General features: G+C 41.6%; 1 protein-coding gene across 12 annotated transcripts in view; it reads left to right on the forward strand.

The window, feature by feature from the left end:
• mcf2l2 (MCF.2 cell line derived transforming sequence-like 2) overlaps positions 1-26,783 on the forward strand; it is a 149,905-nt gene that overhangs the window by 92,927 nt on the left and 30,195 nt on the right. For all 12 annotated transcript variants that reach the window (XR_012594082.1, XM_074636861.1, XM_074636862.1 and 9 more), the window contains exons 16-25: positions 1,965-2,031; positions 2,721-2,836; positions 5,120-5,189; positions 8,142-8,234; positions 8,405-8,497; positions 10,540-10,662; positions 14,871-14,951; positions 16,273-16,413; positions 18,132-18,224; positions 18,982-19,060. Coding sequence is in view for 11 of the 12 variants with exons in the window: in XM_074636861.1 (XP_074492962.1) it covers positions 1,965-2,031; positions 2,721-2,836; positions 5,120-5,189; positions 8,142-8,234; positions 8,405-8,497; positions 10,540-10,662; positions 14,871-14,951; positions 16,273-16,413; positions 18,132-18,224; positions 18,982-19,060 (956 nt within the window). In the remaining variant the exon portion in view is untranslated. The remainder of the gene's footprint in view (positions 1-1,964; positions 2,032-2,720; positions 2,837-5,119; positions 5,190-8,141; positions 8,235-8,404; positions 8,498-10,539; positions 10,663-14,870; positions 14,952-16,272; positions 16,414-18,131; positions 18,225-18,981; positions 19,061-26,783) is intronic.

Below are 26,783 nucleotides of genomic sequence, written 5' to 3' on the forward strand. Positions count from 1 at the left end.
TCCTCGGAGTTGCATCAGCTGACACACAAATCATGTGAAATAAATCTAATTATGGCTGTATACGTTGAGAGGAGGATAAGTCTGTCTGTGTGCCTGAGCACATGTGTTAAAATTGTACAAATCAGTGCCAGCACTTTTGTACACAGTCTGGTAATGAGCACACAACATATAACCCACTGTGTCCCTGTACTTGTGCACATTCTTAGTTATAACAAGGTTAGAGAGCAGCGCTTCAGTTACAGTCTGCATGGGGCTTGCTTAGGGCTTTGCAGTTGCAGCACAGATCTGCAGCAACGACAAGAGAGACACCTGGAAAGCCTGTCGCTGCTCAACGTGCAAGCATTTGCACTCCAACCACAACCATTTCCCGTATAGAATAGGATAAAACGATAACACCTTTATTGTCAGAGAGGTTTGAAATTTGTTTTGCATCACAGCAGCTCCATTTGCAACATGAAAAACGATTTAGTAATAGTACTGTAGCCTGTAGTAATATTTTGGCTATAACCAATAAAATGGTTTCATCAGTACATTATTTGAATTAAAAAATGGTAATATGGTGACATTAATGGTGTAATAATCTGATAATAATGAGGTAATATAGGTTGATGTTTTCACAATATTATAGGCCAACAGCGTAATATCACATTCAAATTCTTGGAAGTCAAAATTGGTAATTACCATATTATAATGCTGAAATGCATCCTCCCTTATGTTTAATACTTTACAAATGATATGTTTAATACTGTGACTTGTTACCTAGAAACATTTAGTGGTAGTTTCTATTTAATAACCATCAATCAGGGCTGCAAAATGCTAAACTACCTATACATTTCAGTCTGGACCGACAGACCGACATAGCCATTCCTAGAGCCTTGCCGCTAGTGTGACCAAAAAGTTGACTTCTTCTGGTTGGAAGGACTCCAACAGCATTGATTTAGCAACTCATCAAAGATGAACATTAATGCTCAGTTTCCTGATAACTCACACAGTAATTGAACATTAACAAAGGATGAACATAAAGTGGTGAACCTAAGTGACTGACTGTACTTTGTTTGTAGTTTGTTTTTGGTTAGAAATTAGGTTTTTCTTAAGTTGCACTAATTCTATGAGTGTATACGCTAAATGACTAGAACAGGGGTCAGCAACCTTTACTATCAAAAGAGCCATTTTAGGCAAAAAAAATAAATCTGTCTGGAGCCGCAAAACATTTGAGCATTGTGATGAAGGTAACACAGTTTATAGTCTAAGTATATAGTATATAAGTCTAATGCAGTGAAGGCCCAAGTGCAAATGTACGACGGAGTATTAGGGCCACATTGAGGGAAAAAAAGTTGTAATATTACGAGAGTAAAGTCATAACTTTACGAGAAAAAAGTTGTAATATTACGAGAATAAAGTCATAACTTTACGAGAAAAAAGTCGTAATATTACGAGAATAAAGTTATAACTTTACGAGAAAAAAGCTGTAATATTACGAAAATAAAGACATAACTTTACGGGGAAAAAAATTTAATAACTCGTAAAATTACTACTTATAATATTATGACATTATTCTCATAATACTATTAATAATTTTTTCTCGTAAACCTTTGACTTTACTCTCGTAATATTATGACTTTATTCTCGAAATGTCAGATTTATTTTTTTTCCTCAATGGAAACAATGTTATTTCCACTACTTCTTCTCTTTCCACATCAAAGTTCAAGTCTGATCTCACTGCTCTTCCAAATACTCACAAAACACTCCCTTCTCAGTGATGGTTTCCTTACTGCTGTGCCAACATGGAAATTTACTGATTCATAAGATGTTTGTCAGTTTGCAAAGAGATCCCATCAGAGCAAAAAGTGGATGGATGAATAACTGAATGTTTTTTTTTGGGGGGGGGGGGATTCTGCCAGAAGGATTTAATTATGATTCGCTGTGCCTTAGAAGTCACCCCATTCTTTGCTCTTTCTCCACAGACACATCATGACTGAGCTGATTGAAACAGAGAGGCTATATGTGGAGGAGCTGCAAAGTATCATGGAGGTACAGAATGTCTACAATGCATCACCATGTCACTGCAGTCCCTTAATCTCTACTGTTCATACTGTTTTGAATGTTTAACATTCCCCTTTAATTCACCCATTAACGGATCTAATCTGTCTAAGGGTCTAATCTAATCTAAAGTTTAATCTGTTATTTATCAGTAAAAACAAACAAAACAATGATATGGAAGAAAATGAAATGACTTGTCTTTGATCTCTGACTGTCACTAATCCAGATATCCAATAGCACTATGAGTCCTGGTGCATCCCTGAGTTCAATAACCACATTGATTGCCTTTTAGTAGAAAGAACACTGCAATTCTTTTCCTCATAAATCCGACACTCCTGTCAGTGTATGAACTCCGTATGATCTCCTGGGTTATCAATTTTCTGCTGGATTACAGGCGCTACAGAAGGCTCAAGTCCAGCATTGATTCTGACTATACCGTATATTGATTACACGAAACAGAGCATGGTGTGTTAGTGTGTATAATTTATTCTCATCACCCATAGGTGTCCATTTTTAGATTGAGTTTGACGCTGCTGATGGGCAGAGGTTAAGAATGATTAACTGACTTAATTTAAGGCTAATTTTGCTATCTGCTTCCTTCTTCTTCTTCTTCTTCTTCTTCTTCTTCTTCTTCTTCTTCTTCTTCTTCTTCTTCTTCGCTGTCTCATCTCCTCCCCCAGGGTTATTTTGCAGAGCTGGATAACTCGGAGCTCAGCCACCTCATCCCCCCGTCCCTAGAGAACAAAAGGGACGTGCTGTTTGGCAACCTGCCAGAGATATATGAATTTCACAACAGGTAGGCGGAGTGCATTTTATACATTGTCCTTGCCTTATGCTCTTCTGTATCTTGGAAACATTGATATCAGTGATAAACAATGTTGACCACAGGATAAATGGTATAAAGAGGACTGAGAGACTACGGATAAAATTATTTTTATTTTTCCATAAAGTGAAAGTAGATCTCTAATACATAAAAAAAAAGGGTTGTATCACTGTCTGAAGTATGTCTTCAGTCTTCACAGCCTCCTTTCATAGGCTTTGGTTGCAATAAGGAACTTTTAAGTGGTGATGAAACCGTCCTTTTTTAATCCTGATATGACCTACGTATGTAAACGAGACCATCAGAAAGAGAAGACTGGCTGTTTCTATATAGTTATTATTAATGCTCGTCATCGAGGCCGGATTCCGACCGGATTCCGAAATCACGCAGGTTGACCAGAAACTCCTTCAGCTCAGACTCCAGCGGGGCCTCCGGGAGTGACCAGCATACTGTGGACAGACCCAGATCCGGCTTCGCTGCCGCCTTTGACCTACAGTCGGAGCTCCGGCGGGAGGTGGAGAGCTCCGCGAACCGGCAGCAGCGGCTCCTCCTCCGGCCAGGAGCAGAGCTTCACCCCGCTGGGAGCCGACACCGACACCACGCTGCTGGAGGCCCAGGCCGTACTGGGCCCGCTGGAGGGAAGGGAGGCACGGGAGAACCAGAACCAGTAAAATGAGTGCTCATATACACTACCGCTTTTGTCCACAGGGACCGCCAAAATCAACACGAAATGAACGTCCCTTGTAGTAGCTTTAAAGTTTAACCGTCAATATCTGTTAATATCTTTCTTCTTATTTAAGTTATAAACATTATTAACAGTTGTTTTTTTTAATTAATATGCACGTAAAAGTAAAGCGGTACTTTGCACAAACATTTATTGGCTGATTTCTTTTGCTTATAAAATAAATACACTAAGATTTGCGCTTTGTCTCCCCCTCACTCCCCACATCCTCTCCACAGTCTGCATTCCAGCTTGTCAGTTTGCTAAAGGCAGTCACACAGACATGCACAAAACTGGTTTAGTGACTTCTAGATGTCTTCCCAGCAATCTAATGTGACGACTGAGATATTTTGTTTGCATAGTGGGAGGAACATCGCATAAACTGTCGAGACGGTGCATCTCTGTGACTTCCAATTGAAGTGGTGTTAACTCACTGCCTATACATCATATATATGTATATGTTACAACAAATAATCGTGTTTTGTGGACAGGAATATTGAACTTTTTGTGACAGCATGTGGACCTATTTGGGTCCTGGTTTGTGTTTACTTCCTCATGTCGTAGCTCCACCCTGTAGATTATAGACCTGTATGTCACCTCGGCATGTGCTCCACGTACGAACAAAAGTGTCTGTGACGACAATATAGTTGTTCAAAGCAACTGTCAACAAGCAGAAAAATTCTGAGATATCACGGGCAGATTGCAGACTCCCTGAAGGCCACAACTGAAAGAGCTGTTCCTCCTTTCCCTTCCATTCTTTATCTCCATCTGACCTCTTTCTTCTTAGTACACTTCCTTTCCTCTCTCTCTTGCTTCCTGTTTTGTCTTGCCTCTTTTCTCTATCCCTCTATGTGTGTATACTTGTTGGTGCTTCCTCTCATCTCTCTGTACAGTAACAGTAACGGTAAGAAGTGTGAGGTGGAGCCGTCATACGACTGCCTGGGATTCTTCACACTTCTTTAAACTCCTTGGTTTTCATAAAATAAAGTTGGGAGAATTAAAAAAGAGAACCGAAGCAGCAGAGGCTGAAGTGTCCTCACTTTTAGTCACGAGTATGCATCAAAGAACATTTACATTCCATAATGCAATCAGTAGCATCTTTTTCTCTTTGTATATCCCCACATCTTTCAAACTCTACACCCTGTTAATACTTTGTGGTACAAACTTAGATGACCTTGATGACTTGACAAAGCTCCTACAGAGCCACTATACAACTGTTTTCACAGACTGAGTAGTTCTGCTCATGACAACTAACATATGCGTAAAAAATTGTCGTAGTACATCCGTTGATTTTTTACAAGTGGAAGTGTTCTCGCATGGTGGCCATATTTAATTTGGCAGAATTTTTCATCGTTGTAAACAATGGCTGTTTGGAGCAACTGACGCGTAGTATTTTGAGACGAGAAGAGTTAAAGGGCTAACTTACCCAAGAAGATCCAAATGAATGACTATACAGCAGCTGTGTGTTCCAAGTTGTTGATGCTAAAAACTTCTTTTCAGCTCGTTCTCATTCGGTTTGTTCTTTATTTACCTTTCAGGACGTTTCTGAGAGAGCTGGAGAACTGTGCAGAGAAACCAGAGCTGGTGGGAACCTGTTTTCTAAAAAGGGTGAGTAGCTTAGAAACAGGAGATAAAATACCACCTTGGCGAACAGCATTATTTACATGAAATGGGGCAGATTGTTCCATTTAGCCTGCATTGTTTGATGTGAATACCATGAAGACATAAGTATATACTTTGGAACACTTCTGGCAAGCAGTTTCAGGAATAATTTCTCGCGATTAACCCGGTCAAAGGCTTTGGATGCATCAATAAAGAACATAAATACAGTGGAGTTTTGGCTTCCATATTTAGCAACTATTTCCTTTAGAGCGTAGATACACATATCGGTGCCATGTTTCCTTTTAAAGCCAAACTGATGATCAGGGGTGAGAACAAACATTTCCAACCTTGCTAGCAAGATTCTTTCCAGCACTTTAGAGAGAATACAAGCAAGGGGCAATAGGTCGATAATTATCCATGCTATTTAATTTAGCAGCCTTGTCCTTAATAACAGGAACTAACAATACAGAGGTGATAGAATCTGGAAGGACACCATGGACCATGAGACCAGTAAAGCACATAGAAAGCACACGTCAAAGCATTTTTTAGATGTTCTGCTGTGATATGATCCATACCATAAGCCTTGTTATCATCTAGTAACAAAGCTTTGGACTGGCATATTTTAGATGTTCTGCATTGATATGATCCATACCACAAGCTTTGTTATCATCTAGCAACATAATGGCGTCATAGACATCATCTGACCTGACTGCCATGTTTTCAGAGAGATCAACATTTTCAACTGCAACTTCATTACTTTTAACCAGAGTAAGTGGGAGTAGGTCACACATGTGCAAGTCACAAGTCTTAACCTTCAAGTCTCAAGCAAGTCCCAAGTCACTGTGGTGAGAATCAAGCAAGTCAAGTCGAGTCCCTGCTGTAAGTCAAGTCAAGTCACTGCTCAGGTCAAGCAAGTCACAAGTCAAGTCATACGAAATTCTGATGATACGTCTTCTCAATAAAATGCATAGTCGATTCAAAGCCAAGTCTAACGTAGCTTAAACTTAAACGTTAGCTTTCTAGCTAACATTTGACAAGCCAATAAGTTAGCTTAAAAGACACACTCGCATACCTTTCTTTGTGGGTTTTGTAGTGACGGATGATTTTTGCCGGAAACTGGACACTGATTTTTGAGCCGCAGACCTTGCATACCGCTGTTCTCTTCTTACTACTGTCATTAACAACATAATCATTGAATCCAAATTTTATGATTTTTGTACTAGGCCCCTCCATGATAGCTCGCTGCCTCCTGCGTTGGCCTCTGCTGCGTCCTAGTAGGTTGCCAGGTTTGCGCGCATTGCAATAGAAATCACTCAATGTTTCAAAAACAAAACGTAACTTATCAATATCTAGAAAAATAAAAACATTTAATTAAAAAAAAAAAGTATTTTCGAGTCATCCGTCTCAAGTGTAAGTCAAGTCTCAAGTCATGAATACCAAGTTAAAGTCAAGTCGAGTCTTTTATCAATGTTAGTCAAGCAAGTCTCAAGTCCTCAAATTTGCAACTCGAGTCTGACTCGAGTCAAGTCATGTGACTTGAGACCCCCACCTCTGCTTTTAACACAGTTGAATAAATTACAGTAATGTTCACGCCACACCTCAGCTATTTTGTCTGGACCACATGCACCCTCTGTGTTGGACGGTAAGGAGGTTTTACAGTTATTCATAACTGACCTCTTTCCAGAAATCATAATGGTTATTAATCTGCAGCTTCCTAGCAAGAGAATCAGCTCTCATTGTGTTCTCGTATCTTTTAATAAAACGAAAAGCATATTTAAATCTTGCATTGGTAAAAATAATTTCTGTTCAAGCAATGACCTTCCTGATTCTGACTAGAGTTTAAAAGCTTCTCTAGCTGCAGCATGTTTGACAGCCACAGAATCATTCCATCCAGGTTTAATGTTACGCACCTTGTTCTTATGTTTACAGAAGGGCTTACTAGAGGCGTTAGGCCGTTACAATATTGTCATACATGGCACACAGTTCAATCCCATGATGAGGGCTTTCACAGTTCTTATTGAGACGCGTCAGAGTGTCCCCCATAGGCAGTTCAATATTATTTAACAAGATGTCAGTTACGGTTGAATATCTGTTAAGCTCTTCCTTAGTTAGATTCATCCAGTCCAACGTCCCTGTGTTATAGCATCATTATCAATAACGGCCAGCACAGGAACTTTCTCAACATTTACGGGGATAACAATTGGTAAATGAACAGAGGTTGTCCTCCCATAGTATAACTCTATATTATCCAGAGACGCATGAGCATCTGCTGTACATATATAACGATCAAGCCAAGATGTTGTGCATTGTGTTGTGCATTAAAATCCCCCATGACAAAAACACAAGTTGAACCACTGTCCTCAATAAAAGAATGAACAATGTTCAAAAATGCATCCTCCGACTGGAAAGACTCATAATGTGTATATATATTTATGATTGTAAAAGATAGTGGGCTGCTTTAGCGCTGAAGTAGGCGAGATTGGAGCAAATATGATTAAAAAAAGTTATTTGTATAAAACGGTCGCTATATCGTGACAGTAGTACATGAAACAGGTAACCTGAAAAAAATCATGTGCCTCTGTGTCCTCCGGTGCTCCTAACGTCATCTGCAAGATTTCACAGACCGGAGGAAAACAAGCAGTAAGAGCTGATCTGAGGTCCGACTAAACGGGCTAGATTTTCTAAAGCCTGAAAACAGAGCCATGAGGAGGAGCAGAAGTCTAGTTATCTCTCAGAACACTTGAATTACAATATGCTGAAAGGTTATTATGAAATTTTTGCCCAATGATGCCAAAAATATACTGCCTACTGCCACTTTAATTAATGAGGAGATGAGTTCAACCAGCCAGTGATGTGCAGAATTGACAGCTGAAACTGGACCAGAAACGGACAAGAGATGATTTACTGTAGTCTCCCCTCCCCCCCCCCATTCACTCTGACATGTGTTTGTGTTGTCAGAAAGAAGAGCTTCAGGTGTATGAGAAGTACTGTCAGAATAAACCCCGCTCTGAAGTCCTCTGGAGACAGTGCGGAGACAGCCTCTTCTTTCAGGTAACAACACTGTCCAACATGATGCTAGAATTTACATCTCATAACCTAATAGGACAGGTGTGTTGTTGACATGAACCTTTTTTGCCTACTGTAGCTTTAACACCAAAGTTAAGTAGGTCTGTCATCATGTCCCCTTCCTGATGGAGAATGTTTGATGTTTGTGACATCAGGAATGCCAGAAGAAACTGGACCACAAACTGTCTCTGGATGCCTACCTGCTGAAGCCTGTCCAGAGGATCACCAAATACCAGCTCATGCTCAAGGTAACTAACTACCTGCACACACACACGCACACGCACACGCACACGCGCACACACACACACACACACACACACACACACACACGCACACACACGTCAGTGAACTCTAAAGTCTGCTTGCTTTGGTTGAGTAGCTTGATTTGGCTACAAGATCTCATTAGAAATCATCCATATTATGTTTGACTAATATTTTAGTACATTAATAACAGGTCATTATTTTGTGCAATTATCCGGCTAATTAGTTCAGCCTGCTCCGCCTAATCCCCCACAGGAGTTCCTAAAAGCTTGTATTTTGAGCCCTGAGCCACTATGAGGCTTTTGAGTCCTTCACCGCGGGGCTCCGAGTTCTACACGTCTACTGCTACATTGATAAATCTACAGTAAATATCCTTAAAATGTGGGTGTACTAGAGTCCAATGGCACAGCTGGTAATAAACAGTTCAAAGCAAGGGAGTGTTTAAGTCTCAGTTTATCAAGAGAGGGGAAGGGGGGGTCCTGAGGCCATCGGCTCCTCTGCTCCGGCCCTGCAGCTCTGCTGTTTTCGCGGTAAAACGTACTGGTGAAGCCGCCTCCGTCCCACACTTCTAACTCGCGCGTAAAGCGCCACGTCCTTGTTTCCCCACGTCTGGTCGATTCTCTCCCTTTGTCCAACCGCTGCACACCTGTCCACAATCGACTTAAAAGAAGCACAGCGTCTCTGTCTGCCAATCCGGAGCTGTCAGGGGTGTGTGAAGCAGTTCTCATCAGTTCATCAACTTGATCCATAGTCCAATCCAATTACAAACAACTCAGTAGAACCAGAAATTAAATATAAAAACCCACTCAATAATAAAACTTGCAAACATGCAACACCACATCAATAAAAAAAAATCTATATTGGAAATGCATGTACACACAAATAAACGTGCAATACTGGATCGAGTGATTCGAACAACTACATCTCACATGAGCTTCCTCTTTGTGGGCGAGGAGCTGAGGATCTGGGTGTCTTTTCCTTGACTTTATTTAATGGTCAGCTTGACCTGTCCCGGCTGGAATTTTCTCACAGTTTCCAGTTATGGGTGGTTTAGTCACCCAGTGTTCTGACCTCTGACAACTGCAAATCAATAAATAAGATAAAATAAATCATGAAAGATAAAGGAAGTAGGAAGTTTTTAAAAGGAGGAGCTGCTTACACGAGAAAAATGGGAGGACACAGCTGAATGTTCTGACACTGACAGCTGTAATGATAATACTATAATGATAAACTTCTGATGGTAAACGGACTTGCATTTATACAGCTCCTTTCTAGTCTTCCGACCACTCAAAGCTCTTTACGCTGCATGTCAGCATTCACACACACATTCATACACTGATGGCAGAGGCTGTTATACAAGGAGCCAACCTGCCCATCAGGATCTGATCTAAACACTCATTCACACACCGGTGGCACAGCCTTCAGGAGCAGTTTGGGGTTCAGTATCTTGCTCAAGGACACTTCGACATGTGGACATGGAGGAGCCGGGGGATCGAGCTGCCTGACCTTCCGATTGCTGTGCGACCCGCTCTACCTCCGAGTCACAGCCGCCCCGATATGAATAAACGCAAGTCCATTTGCCATAAATGATAAATGAATTGTGGTGTTAGGAGGACTCAGTGTGACATCTTCCACTGTTCTTCTACAGTCAGCGCTCTGCTTCTGGGTGGACATCCGTATGACACTACAAAGAGGCTTCTCTCATTAAAACTTTTCAAATTTCACACCTTCAGCTTTAACCCTTAAAGCCCTCTGTCACCATATCAGCTCCATATGAAAGCTTGTCCTCTATACAGCCAGTTATGAGTCACTGATGAGGGTTTACTCCTCACTAGAGGAGCTGTTGCCTGGACAATACTCTGACATAAACCCTGTGTCAGTGATTAACTCTGCCTGGCGCTCCTGTCTCTTCTCTTCTTTTCTTCTTCAGTGGGACAGGGCTGTAAGCAGGATTTTTAGAAGTACTGAGTTCTTGTATCCCGTCTTATTCAATCTTTCTAACCCCCTTTTCCTCCTTCCTGTCTCCCAGGAGATGTTGAAATGCAATAAGGGTGAGGGGACGGCTGAGTTGGAGGAGGCTTTAACCACCATGTTGGACATCATCAAGTCCGTCAACGACTCCATGCACCAGATAGCCATCACTGGCTTTGAGGTCAGTAGGTAGAATCCAGCATCATCATCATTACTATCATGTAGAAATGAAGAAGTTGCAGATGCACAACTCAACTGTACGGAAGCCCTGAAAGGCAAGCAAGATTTTTTTTTTTTGTCTGATCTAAGTTGTTTTCTCTCCTGTGTTTCTGACTTAAGAACAGGTGGAATTTTTTTTTGACGGCATAATCTTTCTAAATTTCTTTTTTTGTCTGTGAAACAGGTAGAAAAAATAACATTTTAGGCTGATTTTCCGAACTTTTTTTTTTGCCTTTAAACAGTAGGTTAGTGGAGTAGGGTTTGAAATGTGTTTAAAAGAAGGAATGGAGTGACTGGTGGACAACATGATTTGTGTTAATGTGACCTGTATGCGTCCTCAAATTACTAAAAAGAAAGCTTGTTGGAGAGTTTTAATGCAGATACGGTGAATGCTGAGACGTATGCTATTGAGCTTAGATAGAACAGAATATAGCACTGACTACATAGACAGTGAATCATAGAAGTTTGGTCAGAGCCAGCGCTGCCGCTGTGACCCCCAGCACTGGGGTTTGAGCTGGCTGTATTTCAGACGCTACAGCCGCTGACTGAAGGTTTTGCTTGACGTACTTTCTTTGTGCCGTAAATTGAGCCTTTATTTCCCCAGGAGATCGTACCTGGTGGCAGACAGAATTACATAGTGAAAGCGAGGCTTATAGGGAACCAACCCGAACACTAATTGTGTCATTATTAGCGATGTCACGAGAACCGATACTTCTAGAAACGTTACGGTACTCTTTTGTAGTGAGGAAAATTTCCCACCGGGTAATAAAATTGGGAGAAAAGACGATCTTTATGTGCAGAGCGCTGACTCTGATCTTTACTGTTGGGTGGCGGTGTGTCTGGCCTCTCCGGTAGCGCTTTTGCTGCGGGGCTCCGCTGCGGGGGTCTACCTGGCGCTGCTGCTCCGTGCACACCGGCTGTGACGGCTCCATCCACCTCGCGGCGTTTACCTCATTAACATTATGGTTCCCTTATAGCTTTGGGATTAAACGTGAGATATTGCCAAATAGGTGAGTTTGCTTTTCACTTCGACAACAAATCCTCTGCCTCCAGCTCCTACTACTCTAGGCTGACGGACCAGATGCATTCATGGTCAGAATGTACTGTCCGTCGTCTGACTATCGATTGATAACACGCCGCTGATACGCCAAAATGACCGATATGGGTCAATTATTTTTATTTATTACTTAAAGTCTACATGCCTCTGTTCTTTGTAATGTTCAAATGTTTTTAATAAAAGAGTGCGTGTTGAATTACAGTACAGGGGATTTATTGTTGGGGTTTTTTGTACCGTGGTATCGAATTGGGTATCGAGAATCGTGGAAATTCACTGGTATTGGTATCGACTACTAGATTTCTGGTATCGTGACATCCCTAGTCATTATTCTACATTGCACAATCAACAATTACTTCATAATGATAAGTTAAAGTAAAAATAACGTGTCTACTTAGCCACATTTGCTGTTTTTCAGACGTGTAAAATTCACACAAAACTGCACTTTTGTTTCTAACAATGCATCAAGGCCCCTTGAAAACACTGAAAAAGTCTGTCCACACAGCTTAAACTGCAGGTCCAAATAATTTATTAGCCAAACACCCTCAGGATGACCATTCTTAAGAAGGTCAGGGAGTCGAAACCCGTGCTTGGTTAATAAATCATCGAAAAGGTGAGGCGGTTGTTGTGATTCTTTGGATGTGTAAGTTTTATGCCTTTCTTAAGGGAAGAAACATTTCATCTCACTCCAAGGCGATTTCAATTTGTGTTTTGGTCTGCTGTTTCAAAGACTTTTCTTTTGCACCAAGACTGTGCAGAGAAATGACATTTACAGCTCATTCAGCAGTTGAAGCTCATTTTAAGAGGTGGAATAATCTACTTTGGGTAAACTCTGGGGTCACTGGATTAATGACTTTGAAATTGAAAAATTGTAAAATTTTATGACAAAGAAATACACCATAAAAGAAGCTTATTTATAGAAAAGCCGACTTGCTGATATTTACTTTATTGGAATAACTTGCATTAGTTATAATGATGTAAAAGACGTGTCCCTTAGGTCAGACACAGTGATACCATCACACAGTCAGTGATGTCCTACAGGATGTCCTGCTGATGGAGGAAGCCGGTTAAAGTTGGATGAAAGCTGATTTAAGTTGCTGTGAAGTCTGGATCCTGTATGGTCCATGCTGTGCAGCTGTCACGCTGTCTCCTCATTTCAAAAGCTTACTCTCCGAAAGCAAACCAACAAAAGCCACTTAGTTTCTACAACTACATCCCTCTGCAGCAATGCCCTGTAGTCTTCTACTGAGATTGATTTTCAATGCAAAGCCATGTTTCAAGAGTTTTGCCCTATAGGTCTGAATATAAGACCATGTTTGTTATTGTTTGTTTTCTCGGTACGTTATGTTTAAGAACATTTTAGTTTACCTATGTGAGCATAATCAATCTTCCTGTTTCATTCTGTTATAACCAACACATTCTCCCTCCCAACTCGTCAACTACCGACCATCCGCTCTAGGTAGCCCTCTAGCGTCAGTTTAGGACGAAGTGTCCCTTTCCGCTCGTTACATGGTGTCTTTTCAAAATAAACTTCTGTGTTCACTGACCCTGAGGCAGCTATCGGAGCGTGGTAACCTTCCTAGCAACTGCTGAACTGCATCAGCTGTCATGCCAATAAATAATAATAATGATAACAATGCTTGTGAAATAACATGTTTTAAGATTCGTTTAGATGAATCTAATCTGCAGTGCACACAGTTCTGTTAGTATTACATCGGGTGTTTCATACATGTGCAATCTGTGTGGTCATGAATTTTGTGTGTATACATACTTTAGCTAATTATAGCTAATATACACCGATCAGTCATAACATTATGACCACCTGCCTAATATTGAGTAGGTCCCCCTTTTTGCCGCCAAAACAGCCCTGACCCGTCGAGGCATGGACTCCACTAGACCTCTGAAGGTCTGCTGTGGTATCTGGCACCAATCCGTCAGTAGCAGATCCTTTAAGTCCTGTATAAGTTGCGAGGTGGGGCCTCCGTGTATCGGACTTGTTCGTCCAGCACATCCCACAGACGCTCCATTGGATTGAGATCTGGAGAATTTGAAGGCCGAGTCAACACCTCTTACTCGTCGCCATCCACATGATGTAAAAGAAAACATGATTCATCAGAACCGGGCCACCTTCTTCCATTGCTCCGTGGTCCAGTTCTGATGCTCACGTGCCCCTTGTAGGCACTTTTGTCGGTGGACACGGGTCAGCATGGGGCACCCTGACCGGTCTGCGGCTACGCAGCCCCATACGCAACAAACTGCAATGCACTGTGTGTTCTGACACCTTTCTATCGGAACCAGCATTAACTTTTTCAGCAGTTTGAGCTCCAGTAGCTCTTCTATTGGATTGGAAAAAACGGGCCAGCTTTCACTCCCCGCGTGCATCAATGAGCCTCGGGTCTGACCCTGTCACCGGTTCACCGGTTTTCCTTCCTTGGACCACTTTTGGTAGGTCCTGACCACTGCAGACCGGGAACATCCCACAAGAGCTGCAGTTCTGGAGATGCTCTGACCCAGTCGTCTAGCCAGCACTATTTGGCCCTTGTTGTCAAAGTCGCTCACATCCTTACGCTTGCCCATTTTTTCTGCTTCCAACACAAAGTTCAAAGTTCAAAATGTTCACTTGCTGTCTAATATATCCCCCCCACTGCTAGGTGCCATTGTAACGAGAGATAATCCATGTTATTCACTTCACCTGTTAGTGGTCTTAATGTTTTGGCTGACCGGTGTATAGCTATTATTGCTAATAGCAAGGTAGCCTAAGTTATGGTGCATGGCAGTGCAAAGAATGCTGGAATAAACATTGTATGGATAATAAATTACTCAACTGTTTACAAAGGTGGATTAATGTGCATCACAGCTTGTAAATGTGATAGTGGAATTCAACCAACTGTTCACAGGTAGAAGCATTATACACTACATACAAAATATATTCAGCTTTTGTCTTCTCTTATGGTGTCTTTATGGATTTCCCTTTATTTAACCTTACCCCCACTTGATCTACTACACTGAAGAGGGATTGTGCACATTAAACTGCGTCCTCTGCAGACTGATGTGACTGTATTTAATGGTGTTCTCAACGTCTGACTGTCTCTGTGTGTGTGTGTTGATGTTCACAGGGAAACCTGAGTGAACTGGGGAAGCTGCTGATGCAGGGATCCTTTAATGTGTGGACTGACCACAAGAGAGGCCACAGCAAGGTACGACTCCGCACTGCTCTAGATAGCTGTTTGTTGATCCTGCCCCAGTATCAGCCATAACCGCAAAATATATTGGCAAAAATAAAATTCTCTAAAGAAAAATCTCCACCTGCTTCCTTTTAACTGGCTAACGTACTCTTTGTGAAACTTTGCCTGTGAGAGTGAAACAGGGTGCTGTAGATCATTTTGTCTGATGTCACTAGAGATCAGACCCGATGACGAGCATTAAAGGTCCCATATTGTAAAAAGTGAGATTTTCAGGTCTTTTACATTATAAAGCAGGTTTAAGTGCTATATAAATACTGTTAAACTATCAAAACACTCAATATACGGAGAAATACACACAGCCCGTATTCAGAAATTGCGCGTTTGAAACAAGCCGTTAGGATTTCTGTCCATTTGTGATGTCACAAGTATACAATATTTAGACCATTACACGGTTTTAAACGTAAACATTCTAAATGTGTCCCAGTTTATTTCCTGTTGCAGTGTATGAAAATAATATCAGCTGACAGGAAGTAAACATGGACCCAAACTATTGCCAATTCCGTTGCAATTCCATTGAAATGCACTAAAACGGAGCGTTTCAGACAGAGGGTAAATACAGGTATATTCAGGCAGACAGTATGAGGAAAATAATGTGTTTTTTGAACATTACAGCATGTAAACATGTTCTAGTAGAAACACAAAATACAAGTATGAACCTGAAAATGAGCATGATATGGGACCTTTAAGAATAACTATATGGAAACAGCCGGTCTTCTCGTTGATGGTCTCGTTTACATATGTAGGTCATAGAGAGGCATCAGGGTTGAGACGGTTTCATAACCAGTTAAAAGTTCCTCACAGCAACTTTAATTTAAATATATCGCTTTTTATCAAAGTTATGTTATTGTCGTGTGCTAATGTAGTTTAGTAGCAGATTGATTTGAACTGTCTCCCCTGTGTTACTTACAACAAAGAGGTAGCTAAAGTAAAAGTAACTAAATACAGACTTGATATTCACAGTGATGGATTAACCACCTCAAGCAAGTTTAGAGAGAGTGCTAATAGATTTTCCACATTGTATGGAAATTAGCTGAAAACCAAAAGGTGCCTGGAGCTTCTGGAAAAGTGAAGTGTTAAACTAGAGTAGCAGGGTTGTGAATTGGTTAGTTGGACGATGGATGTGAGTTGCGGTGAACGGGCTTAAACATGCAGGCAACACCGTTGGCTTAGCATTTAAACACGTGAAAAATGATCAACATGAATATGTTAGTTGAACTGTGCAGTGATTGATGGACAGGCATGCAGGTAAAATGACCCGTTTACCTGATTGCAGGTGAAGGACTTGGCCCGGTTTAAGCCCATGCAGAGGCACCTGTTCCTGTACGACAAGATGATGCTGTTTTGCAAGAAACGAGAGGAGACCACAGATGGACATGAGAGGACCCCGTCCTACAGCTTCAAACACTCGCTCAAGGTCAGATACAGAGTCCGTTGTGTGTGTGTGTGTGTGTGTGTGTGTGTGAGCAAGGTGAGTTTTTTTTTTTTTTCCAGCTGTCTGTTTTGTTTGGTTTATGTGACTCCTCGGTGTTTGGGCGTAATAATATAAAGACCCCACTGTAATCTGAAGGTCTAAATCAGCAAAAGTAGAATTTGTCTTTCAGCTAAATACTAAATTCCTAACTGCTCATTTTATGGGCGCCTGCAGGCTAAAATGTTTGATAATAACTTCCCTGTCGAGTTGTTGCTATCGAGCCGTTCTTCTGTGAGTGAGACCCCGTTTGGTTTATTACGTACACACGCACAAGGATGCACATGCACGCGTGTGCACGCTGGTGACACCATACAGAGCCCCGGCCAGTGGTTTCACACTCTTCCGCTGATCTACAGGTGGCGGTAAGGTGGCACCAGGATGTGCTGCAATGCACCAACAAAGACAGGAATGTCAGCAAGTTAACGTGGATGTAAACAACGGAGGGTTTGGAACACTTACAAATCATCTTTTCAAGTGTTTTATGAGGAAGGAAATGCATTAGAGCTCAAGGATACACGCAGTGTGTTTTGGTGAGTAACACCGAATGTAAACAGAATTCCACAGGGCACCTATAAAAAGGACATTCAAAAGAATGAGTTGACAAAAAAACAGTAATTTGGAGTCCTGTTTTGGACAACCTGATGAATGTAAGTCGAGTATTCACTCTTCTTTTAGCTCAGTTTTGGTCTCAGCTGAGCTAAAAGAACTGCAGGTCGCTGCCGGAGGCCCTGCCGGAGGCCCCGCCGGAGCCTTAGCTGAAGGAGTTTCTGGTCAACCTGCGTGGTTTCGTCTGATTTCGCCGGAAACCGACCCCGGTGGCACCGATGACGAGCATTAAGAATAACTATAGAGACAGTCTTCTCTCTGATGGATTACAGTGGTTGTGAGAAAGACTGATACAGGATTAAACTGAGATGGTTTCATCACCAGTTAAAAGTTCCTCACAGTAACTTTAATTGCCTTTAAACATGCAACAACGACTACATGATACACTGTTCTTCTCCAAAATTGCCTCAATAGTCACGAAAAGTCATAAATGATCAAGTTGGATTACCAACTGCACTCTTAACCCGAATACATTGACTTTACTAGAAATTTGAGTGGAAACCCGTTGCACTTAACCATTTACATTTTTATATAATGTGAAACTAAACAGGTCAAGTTGTATTAACTTAGAACATTAATTGCACGCAGCAGACATAATTTAGCTTACATTAGTAGTCTTTACTCAAAAACTTAAGTTATACGAAATTACTATTTTAAGTTAAATAAACATAAACATATGTAACAAATGACAACTAACTTTATTCATTGCTACTTAAAGTCATTTGTTAATACAACTAATGTATTTTCTTCTAATTTAATTAATTATACTATTGTGATTTTGAGATTTTATTGTTTCAATAAATTGTATTGAATGGAAGAAATTAAACAATACATTTAAATTTGCCAATGTATTTTATTGACATTGAGTGTATTGAATGCATACACAGTGCACAGAGGGCTTCTCTAACAGCTTAATCTGGCCATGACAACCCTTAGTTTTGCAGCTCTTTTTTGGGGTTGAGTTGATTTTTTTTTTTAAACCTTTAGTCACTACTGATGACACACTCACGTTGTGCTGCATCTCACAGTGTCTCTGCCCTACTGTCTCTGTCCAGATGAGTGCTGTGGGGATCACAGAGAACGTCAAAGGCGACATCAAGAAGTTTGAGGTGTGGTACAACGGCAGAGAGGAGGTTTACATCATCCAGGTACGTTGATGCCACAAAAAAAATGGAAAACATTCAAATTTTAATACTTTCCTACCCCAGTATTCATCTCCCGACCCCCCCTAGACTTATCCAGTGACCCTTTGGAGGGAGCCCGACCCCTAGGTTGGAAACTACCTAACTGCATCTGAAGTAGTTATAACTGGCTCCACCTCGAGCAGTTCTAACAGTAAATGCTGCTCACACATTGATGCATCAGTATTAAAAATCTAATAATGTTTTATATATATATTAATATATCAGTCAGAGGGAACATTTTACTGCATTAGTTTAACTTGAAGTATATTTCCTCTGTACTTTTACTTAGATAGGAGTTTGTCAGTACACCTACTGTAATATATGTGGGACAGATGGAGGTCTTATGTTGTGTTGCTGTGGACTTACATTTGTAATGTCATACCCCGATCATGTCAGGAAGAAAACATTTATTGTACATATGCAAATATGACTGACAAAAACAAGATAATTTTTTTCCGTTTTGTGTTATCAATAGTAATGTCATAAAACTGAAAAAAATACCCTTAAATATTATTCAAAAGATCCACTATATATTTTAGTTTTGTTATGGGTACTTCTTGGGACGCATTCAGTGACCTTTTCCACATTCCTCCTCTAGGGGGCAGTGTTGTACCACACAGCTCTCCCTCGAAACAGAAAAAAACAGCACTGGTGTTAAGAGGCTCTTGCTGTATATGTTGCTTGATTGTGTGCGTGTGTGTGTGTGTGTGTGTGTCCCCAGGCTCCTTCCATGGATGTGAAAAATACGTGGGTGTCAGAGATTCGTAAAGTTCTTACAGGCCAGCTAGAGGCGTGCAGAGGTACGTGCACACACACACACACACACACGCACACGCACACGCACACGCACACGCACACACACACCTGTGCACTTGAGAATACCTCCTTCGTTGTGTATTTTTACCTCTTCCATAACTACTTACTTCCGTTCCAACTTGAAGCTGATGGACAGGCTTGTGTCGATATGAATCCATTCATCTGTAAGCTTCTGTTAGACCAGAGGTCAGCAACCTCTACTATCACAAATCTGTCTGGAGCCGCAAAACATTTGAGCATTGTGATGAAGGTAACACAGCCTATAGTCTAAGTATATAGTATATAAGTCTAATGCAGTGATGGCCACAGTGCAAATGTACTACGGAGTATTAGGGTCACATTGAGGGAAAAAAATCTGAGATTCCGAGAAAAAAGTTGTAATATTACAAGAATAAAGTCATAACTTTAGGAGAAAAAAATGTAATAACACGTTAAATTACTACTTAATAATGTTATGACTTTATTCTCGTAATATCATGACTTTTTCGTTATATTATGACTTTATTCTCGAAATGAAACCGTCGTACCATCGTACTGTCGTACCGTCGTACCGTCGTACCATAGACCTACAACAATTATAAATAAAAATGAAAATGTAAACAAATAAACAGTTTGAAAAAAACACAGGGAGCTACTGGAGAGGGGCTAAAGAGCCGCAGGTTGCAGACCCCTGTGTTAAACCCATAGACTATAAAGATGGACGACATGACAGCTCCCCAAAAGTGAAGCAAAAACATCTGGATCGCCCCCTGGTGGCTGGCTGCAGTATAGGTCATAAATCCCGCCCCCACCATGTTAGTAGATGGGACATGGACCAAACTAAAAAGTCAAATACATTTTCCCAAAGATGGTTTCTGTCATTCCTTGTAGTTCTTATCACGCTGATGTGTGAATGATGTTTGTTCAAGTGTTCATTTTTCTGATCAGTTTGGTTTGAATCACTACTGAGCAGTCTCTGGCTCCAAATGACGTCAACAGCTCCTGTATCCGGAAATTTTGCCTTCATTTTTGTAGAATGGGAGGAAGTGGAGACACGCCGTCCATCTTTATATACAGTCTATGGTTAGATCAGTAATGTGATGCTTATACCCTTTTCCCACCAAAATTAGCTCATATATGCAGGTTTTTAAACATAGGAAAACCCACTAAAAACAGGCCATCATCAGTGGACCAGTATGCCTTTCTGGGTGTTTTTTTCTGGTGTGTCATGGACGCGTGAACATTACAGTGTAACTTCTATTTTATATCTGTGACTTATTCAGTCTCTCTTTAAAACTCTCAAACCAGAGTTGCTGATTGTTGGAAGAGTGGAAAGACTAACAAAGACGGTTTTGATGAGTTTTATTTTGTCTCTGTCCAGTTCGAATGAAGTGTGTTTTACATCGATCAGCGAGGTCAAACGACTGTTTCTGTCAGTGGAGTCTGGTAGATTTGAGGAGAGCACATTAATTGTATGTTTTGTGTGTTGATTTTATTTTTTATATATTCACTTCAACATGCATCACATAGCGTCACGCGGAAAAAAGGGACGGAAATTAGCGAGTCCAGCGGGTGTCGTGATTCCATCACTGATGATCGGAGCTGGAGCCGATAAATACTGAGACTACTGCAGAGACATTTTGTCCCACTGAAGACAAAAGCCACATGTTAATGTTTTTTTTTTGTCCAGTGGTAAAGGGGCTCGACATGGTATGTACACAGAAACATTGTATAGCTAATCACACATTCAACTAGTTTGCTGGTGCCACAATTATTATTATATTGCATCTTCACAATTCTCCACACATACAGACGTAGGCAAAGTTGTTGGTAACGTTCCGTTAAAGAGAGAAAAACCCACAATGGTCACTGAAATAACTTGAAACTGACAAAAGTAATAATAAATAAAAATTCACTGAAAATTAACTAATGAAAATCAGACATTGTTTTTGAATTATGGTTCAGCAGAATCATTTAAAAAAACAAACTAATGAAACTGGCCTAGACAAAAATGATGGTAACATTAACTTAATATTTTGTTGCACAACCTTTTGAGGCAATCACTGCAATCAAGTGATTTCTGTAACTCTCAATGAGACTTCTGCACCTGTTGACAGGTATGTTGGCCCACTCCTCGTGAGCAAACTGCTCCAGCTGTCTCAGGTTTGAAGGGTGCCTTCTCCAGACAGCATGTTTCAGCTCCTTCCACATATGTTCAATAGGATTTAGATCAGGGCTCATAGAAGGCCACTTCAGAATAGTCCACTGTTTTGTTCTTAGCCATTCTTGGGTGTTTTTAGATGTGTTTTGGGTCATTATCCTGTTTGAGGACCCATGACCTGCAACTGAGACCAAGCTTTCTGACACTGGGCAGCACATTTCGCTCCAGAATGCCTTGATAGTCTTGAGATTTCATTGCACCCTGCACAGATTCAAGACACCCTGTGCCAGATGCGACAAAGCAGCCCCATAACATAACCGAGCCTCCTCCATGTTTCACATTAGGTACAGTGTTCTTTTCTTTGGATGCTTAATTTTTGCGTCTGTGAACATAGAGCTGATGTGACTTGCCCAAAAGCTCCAGTTTTGTCTCATCTGTCCAAAGGACATTCTCCCAGAAGCTTTGTGGCTTGTCAATATGCATTTTGGCAAATTCCAGTCTCACTTTTTTATGATTTGGTGTCCTCCTGGGTCGTCTTCCATTAAGTCCACTTTGGCTCAAACAGTGACGGATGGTGCGATCTGACACTGATGTACCTTGACCTTGGAGTTCACCTCTAATCTCTTTGGAAGTTGTTCTGGGCTCTTTGGTTACCATTCGTATTATCCGTCTCTTCAATATGTCATCAATTTTCCCCTTGCGGCCACGTCCAGGGAGGTAGGCTACAGTCCCATGGACCTTAAACTTCTGAATAATATGTGCAGCTGTAGTCACAGGAACATCAAGCTGCTTGGAGATGGTCTTATAGCCTTTACCTTTAACATGGAGGTCTATAATGTTCTTTCTGATCTCCTGAGACAACTCTCTCCTTAGCTTTCTGTGGTCCATGTTCAGTGTGGTACACACCATGATGCCAAACAGCACAGTGACTACTTTTCACCCTTTAAATAGGCAGACTGACTGATTACAAGTTTGAAGATACCTGTGATGCTATTTACAGGACACACCTTAGTTTAACATGTCCCTATGGTCACATTATTTTACATCTTTTCTAGGGCTACCATCATTTTTGTCTAGGCCAGTTTCATCAGTTTGTTTTTTAAAATGATTCTGTTGAACCACAATTCAAAAACAATATCTGATTTTCATTAGTTCATTTTCAGTAAATTTTTATTTATTATTACTTTTGTCAGTTTCAAGTTATTTCAGTGACCATTGTGGGTTTTTCTCTCTTTAACGGAACGTTACCAACAACTTTGCCTACGTCTGTACTTTACATCTCCAATATACACTCTAAAAACACTTTTTAAAATTCAGTTTGATTTTCAATTGTTTTTCCCATGCTGTGGCTCTATCATTATTTCCTGCTGCAACAACTCAATTTATTTCTGTTATCAGGAGCATTTTCATGTCAACAGCAGTATCTATCAGCACATCTTGGAGTCATCCTTCTCTGCAATCTGCTGCTAGGCCTGTCATTCTCTCTGCCAAGTCCTCTCTCTAATACTGTCCGTGAACTGCAGACAGAGAATCATGCACCATACAAACATAATCACAGTCTATTTAGCATTTTTGTAGTGGTGAGAAAGACACAAATGCATCACAATATTTAGGACATACTGTACCTGTACAGCAACAGTATACCGATCAGCCATAACATTATGACCACCTGCCTAATATTGAGTAGGTCCCCCTTTTGCCGCCAAAACAGCCCTGACCCGTCGAGGCACGGACTCCACTAGACCTCTGAAGGTCTGCTGTGGTATCTGGCACCAAGCCGTCAGTAGCAGATCCTTTAAGTCCTGTAAGTTGCGAGGTGGGGCCTCCGTGGAATGGACTTGTTCGTCCAGCACATCCCACAGATGCTCCATTGGATTGAGATCTGGAGAATTTGGAGACCGAGTCAAAATCTCAAACTCGTCGCCATCCACATGATGTAAAAGAAAACGTGATTCATCAGACCGGGCCACCTTCTTCCATTGCTCTGTGGTCCAGTTCTGATGCTCACGTGCCCATTGTAGGCGCTTTTGGCGATGGACCCGGGTCAGCACGGGGCATCCTGACCGGTCTGTGGCTACGCAGCCCCATATGCAACAAACTGCGACGCACTGTGTGTTCTGACACCTTTCTATCGGAACCAGCATTAACTTTTTCAGCAGTTTGAGCTCCAGTAGCTCTTCTATTGGATCTGACAAAATGGGCCAGCCTTCGCTCCCCACGTGCATCAGTGAGCCTCGGGTCTGACCCTGTCGCCGGTTCACCGTTTTTTTTCTTCCTTGGACCACTTTTGGTAGGTCCTGACCACTGCAGACCGGGAACATCCCACAAGAGCTGCAGTTCTGGAGATGCTCTGACCCAGTCGTCTAGCCAGCACTATTTGGCCCTTGTCAAAGTCGCTCACATCCTTACGCTGGCCCATTTTTTCTGCTTCCAACACAATGTTCAAAATGTTCACTTGCTGTCTAATATATCCCCCCCACTGCCAGGTGCAATTGTAACGAGATAATCCATGTTATTCACTTCACCTGTCAATGATCTTTTATGGCTGATCAGTGTATATATGTATACTATACTGTATATATGGCTGTTGACCAGTGAATGGACTAATATGTCTAAACTGACCCTTTGATTGACAACAATTTTAATAATTGATTAATCTTGAAGTCATTAATGAAGAAAAAATGACAAACATTGTTTGGTTCCAGAATCTCAAATGTGAGCATTTGCTGCTTTTCTGTTTTATATCTTTGTAAATGAGATATCTTTTGGGCTTTTGTTCTATTTTGTGAGACTAAACAACCACTTTGAGGACGTCACCTCGAGGTATAATATTCTGGCATTACCTAAAATGTATAGAGTGATACTAAAATAAGCATCACTGTGACCCACTAGCAGTGTGTGGTGGTGTGTGTATCTACAGGCTACCTCTCTCGGCCCTCGCCGTACCGGTGAGCATCAGTCGTCCACAGTTCCACTGTGTGGTCCTGACTGACAGGAAAACCACCCTCTGTGAGCCGCACACTCTGCCCGTCTGACAACTCGCCGTCGGTGTGGGAGTGTGTTCTCCTGTGTGCTTGTGTGTGTGTGTGTGTGTGTGTGTGTGTGTGTGTGTGTGTGTGTGTGTGTGTGTGTGTGTGAGCAGACTGACTAATAACACAGCAGCCCTGTCATGAAGCCTGGAGAGCAGAGGCTGTACGAGGCTCTGACGGTCCGGCGCAGCGAGCGTGTGTGTGTGTGTGTGTGTGTGTGTGTGTGTGATTTACACCTCTGGCTCCGTGTGAGGAGGGTAGTAGAGGAAAGACAGAGCGAGAGAGACAGAGAGAATGAAATTGGTCTGGGAAAAGGAGAGGGAGGAGATTGAAAGTGATGGGGAGAAAAGAGAAGAGGGTGGTGGAATGATGGGCAGAGAGAGACAAAGAGAGATTCTCAGGGTGGAGATGGAGGCTGAGAGGCAACACAGAGGGAACGAAGGAGGCTCGTGAAAAGAAGGAGGATGAAGAAGAGGAACGGCTGTGTGCCGGACAGAGAGAGAGAGAGAAGGAGAGATAGATAGATGAAAATGTTGAGAAAGAGGGAAAAGAGGAAGAGATGGATTATAATGTGACCGGATGAGAATGGGAGTACAGTACATCCAGTGACAACAAACAGTAGTAATAATAATCGTAGTTTTCTTTCCTGCAGACTTTTCTTTGTTGGATCTCGTAAGGCAGCAATGATCCATGGGTATTCCCCCCCACACACACACACTCCTCCCTCTACCTGCATTAATGTTTCTGCTTTTTGGCTGCATGTTCGCACCGGACACCGGGCCCAGTGTCAGCGATGGAGGGTCTAATTTCCCTCCGTAAATGTTTTAATTCAACGTCATATAGGGGCACTTCTGTACGTGGCTAAAAAACACGACGACAGCTATAATTCATGAAGGCTACGGACGTAACGGTGCCTGTCTGCCCGAGCGACAGTCAGTACTTCATGTTTCATCAGGCTATAACTAATCACAACTTTACACACTTTAATCAAATTTTTGGGAGAAACAGGACAGGATTCTGGCTCCAGGAGAGCTGCTCGGTCAAATACACAATGTACAGATGGAATCCCCAATAAACAGCTTAAAGGAAAATTCCAGCTTTTACAAGTTGGGTGTTCATTTTTTGACACTTTTTTTGGGGGGGGGGAGCTCATCTCCATAGCAACTGAGCAAACTTTAGTGGAGAGCATGAGATGATGAACCGAGGCACTCTTTAGTGTCCGTATGAGACGCACCACACGGTCGGAGCAACTGACGTAGTCTAAAGAGAGAGAAAGTCCGCGTCGGGAGGAGGTCGGGGTGGATGGACGGGTCAAACAAACACAGACTTTCACCCAGGAGACTGCTGTTAGTGAAGTCAACGTTGACTTATTTTACTGTGGTTTTGTGACGTAACTTGCGCACTTAAGTGACGCCAGTTACTTAACAAACTTTTACGTAACAGATTTACTTATTTTAAATTAAACCTCGATATTTTTCTACCTAACCACACAGTTTTGTGGCATAAAGTAAACTTAAAAGCTAAGTAAACATATGTTGGAAGTTTATTTTGAAAAGACACTACGTACTGTATGTAACGAGTGGAAACTGACACGCCGTCCCTGACACGTCCAAAATTGACACTATAGAGGGGAACCTGGAGCGTCGTAGTTTGAAGCGTAGGGCTGCTGACCAAAGCTCCTTAAAGCAAAGCAATGTCTATTTGCTGCCCCAGTTTTCCCTCTTAGATTAATTTATTAGGATCATTTTAGAGGAGCTAAAATTATTCAGTAATCCTCATGGAAAAAGAAAAGATTAGAAATATAGCTTTTTCTGCTTTCATATTGTGTTAATCATCTCATGAACCCTGAGATGCAACCCGTGCAACCCTTTCGGAGGTTTCCCGACCCCGAGGTTGATTTGGTGGATAAATATTACATGACCTACAACATATAAAAAAACATATGACATGTGGATGTGGGAAGATGAAGTATTATTTGTCATGTTCCCTTAGCTGACACAATACCACTGGTTGAAATAGAATGGACTGTGTGATGGCTGCCTGTGTCTGGAGCTGTGCACGGTGTTACTCCTCCCTGCTGAGGTTCTACCTCTCAGACTGTTGTGTGACCAGCCTCCATGAATAAAACATTGCTAGATCCATGATGAAAAAATATATCCATTTTGCTGAATACTATATTTGGAGCAGGTGGAACGGATCCATGCTGAGTCTGCATTTGCGCGACAGCTTCATTGGTTACTCGGAATGGGAGGTGACAAGCGAGATCATTCACAGAGCCTGGTATTTCACTTATGGGAGCTTACGCCTTTGGCCGAGGCCGCGCCTCACCGTCTGCAGTTATTTTACTAGATTCTTTTCTGGAGGTTTTCTTGTCACACAGCAGAATCCTGTGGCAGGCCAGATTTGTTAACGTTGCATTTATGGAGCCTCTTTTGTTTGGATATGGGTTGATATCCGAAGGCGTATCCCCGGTGACTTCAGTGTTGTGATGTTTCTTTTCTTTATAGCGCCACAAAGTGATTTCTGTCAGACCAATAA

The sequence above is a fragment of the Sebastes fasciatus genome, chromosome 5, assembly GCF_043250625.1.
Source record: "Sebastes fasciatus isolate fSebFas1 chromosome 5, fSebFas1.pri, whole genome shotgun sequence".
In the NCBI taxonomy this organism is placed as follows: Eukaryota; Metazoa; Chordata; class Actinopteri; order Perciformes; family Sebastidae; genus Sebastes; species Sebastes fasciatus.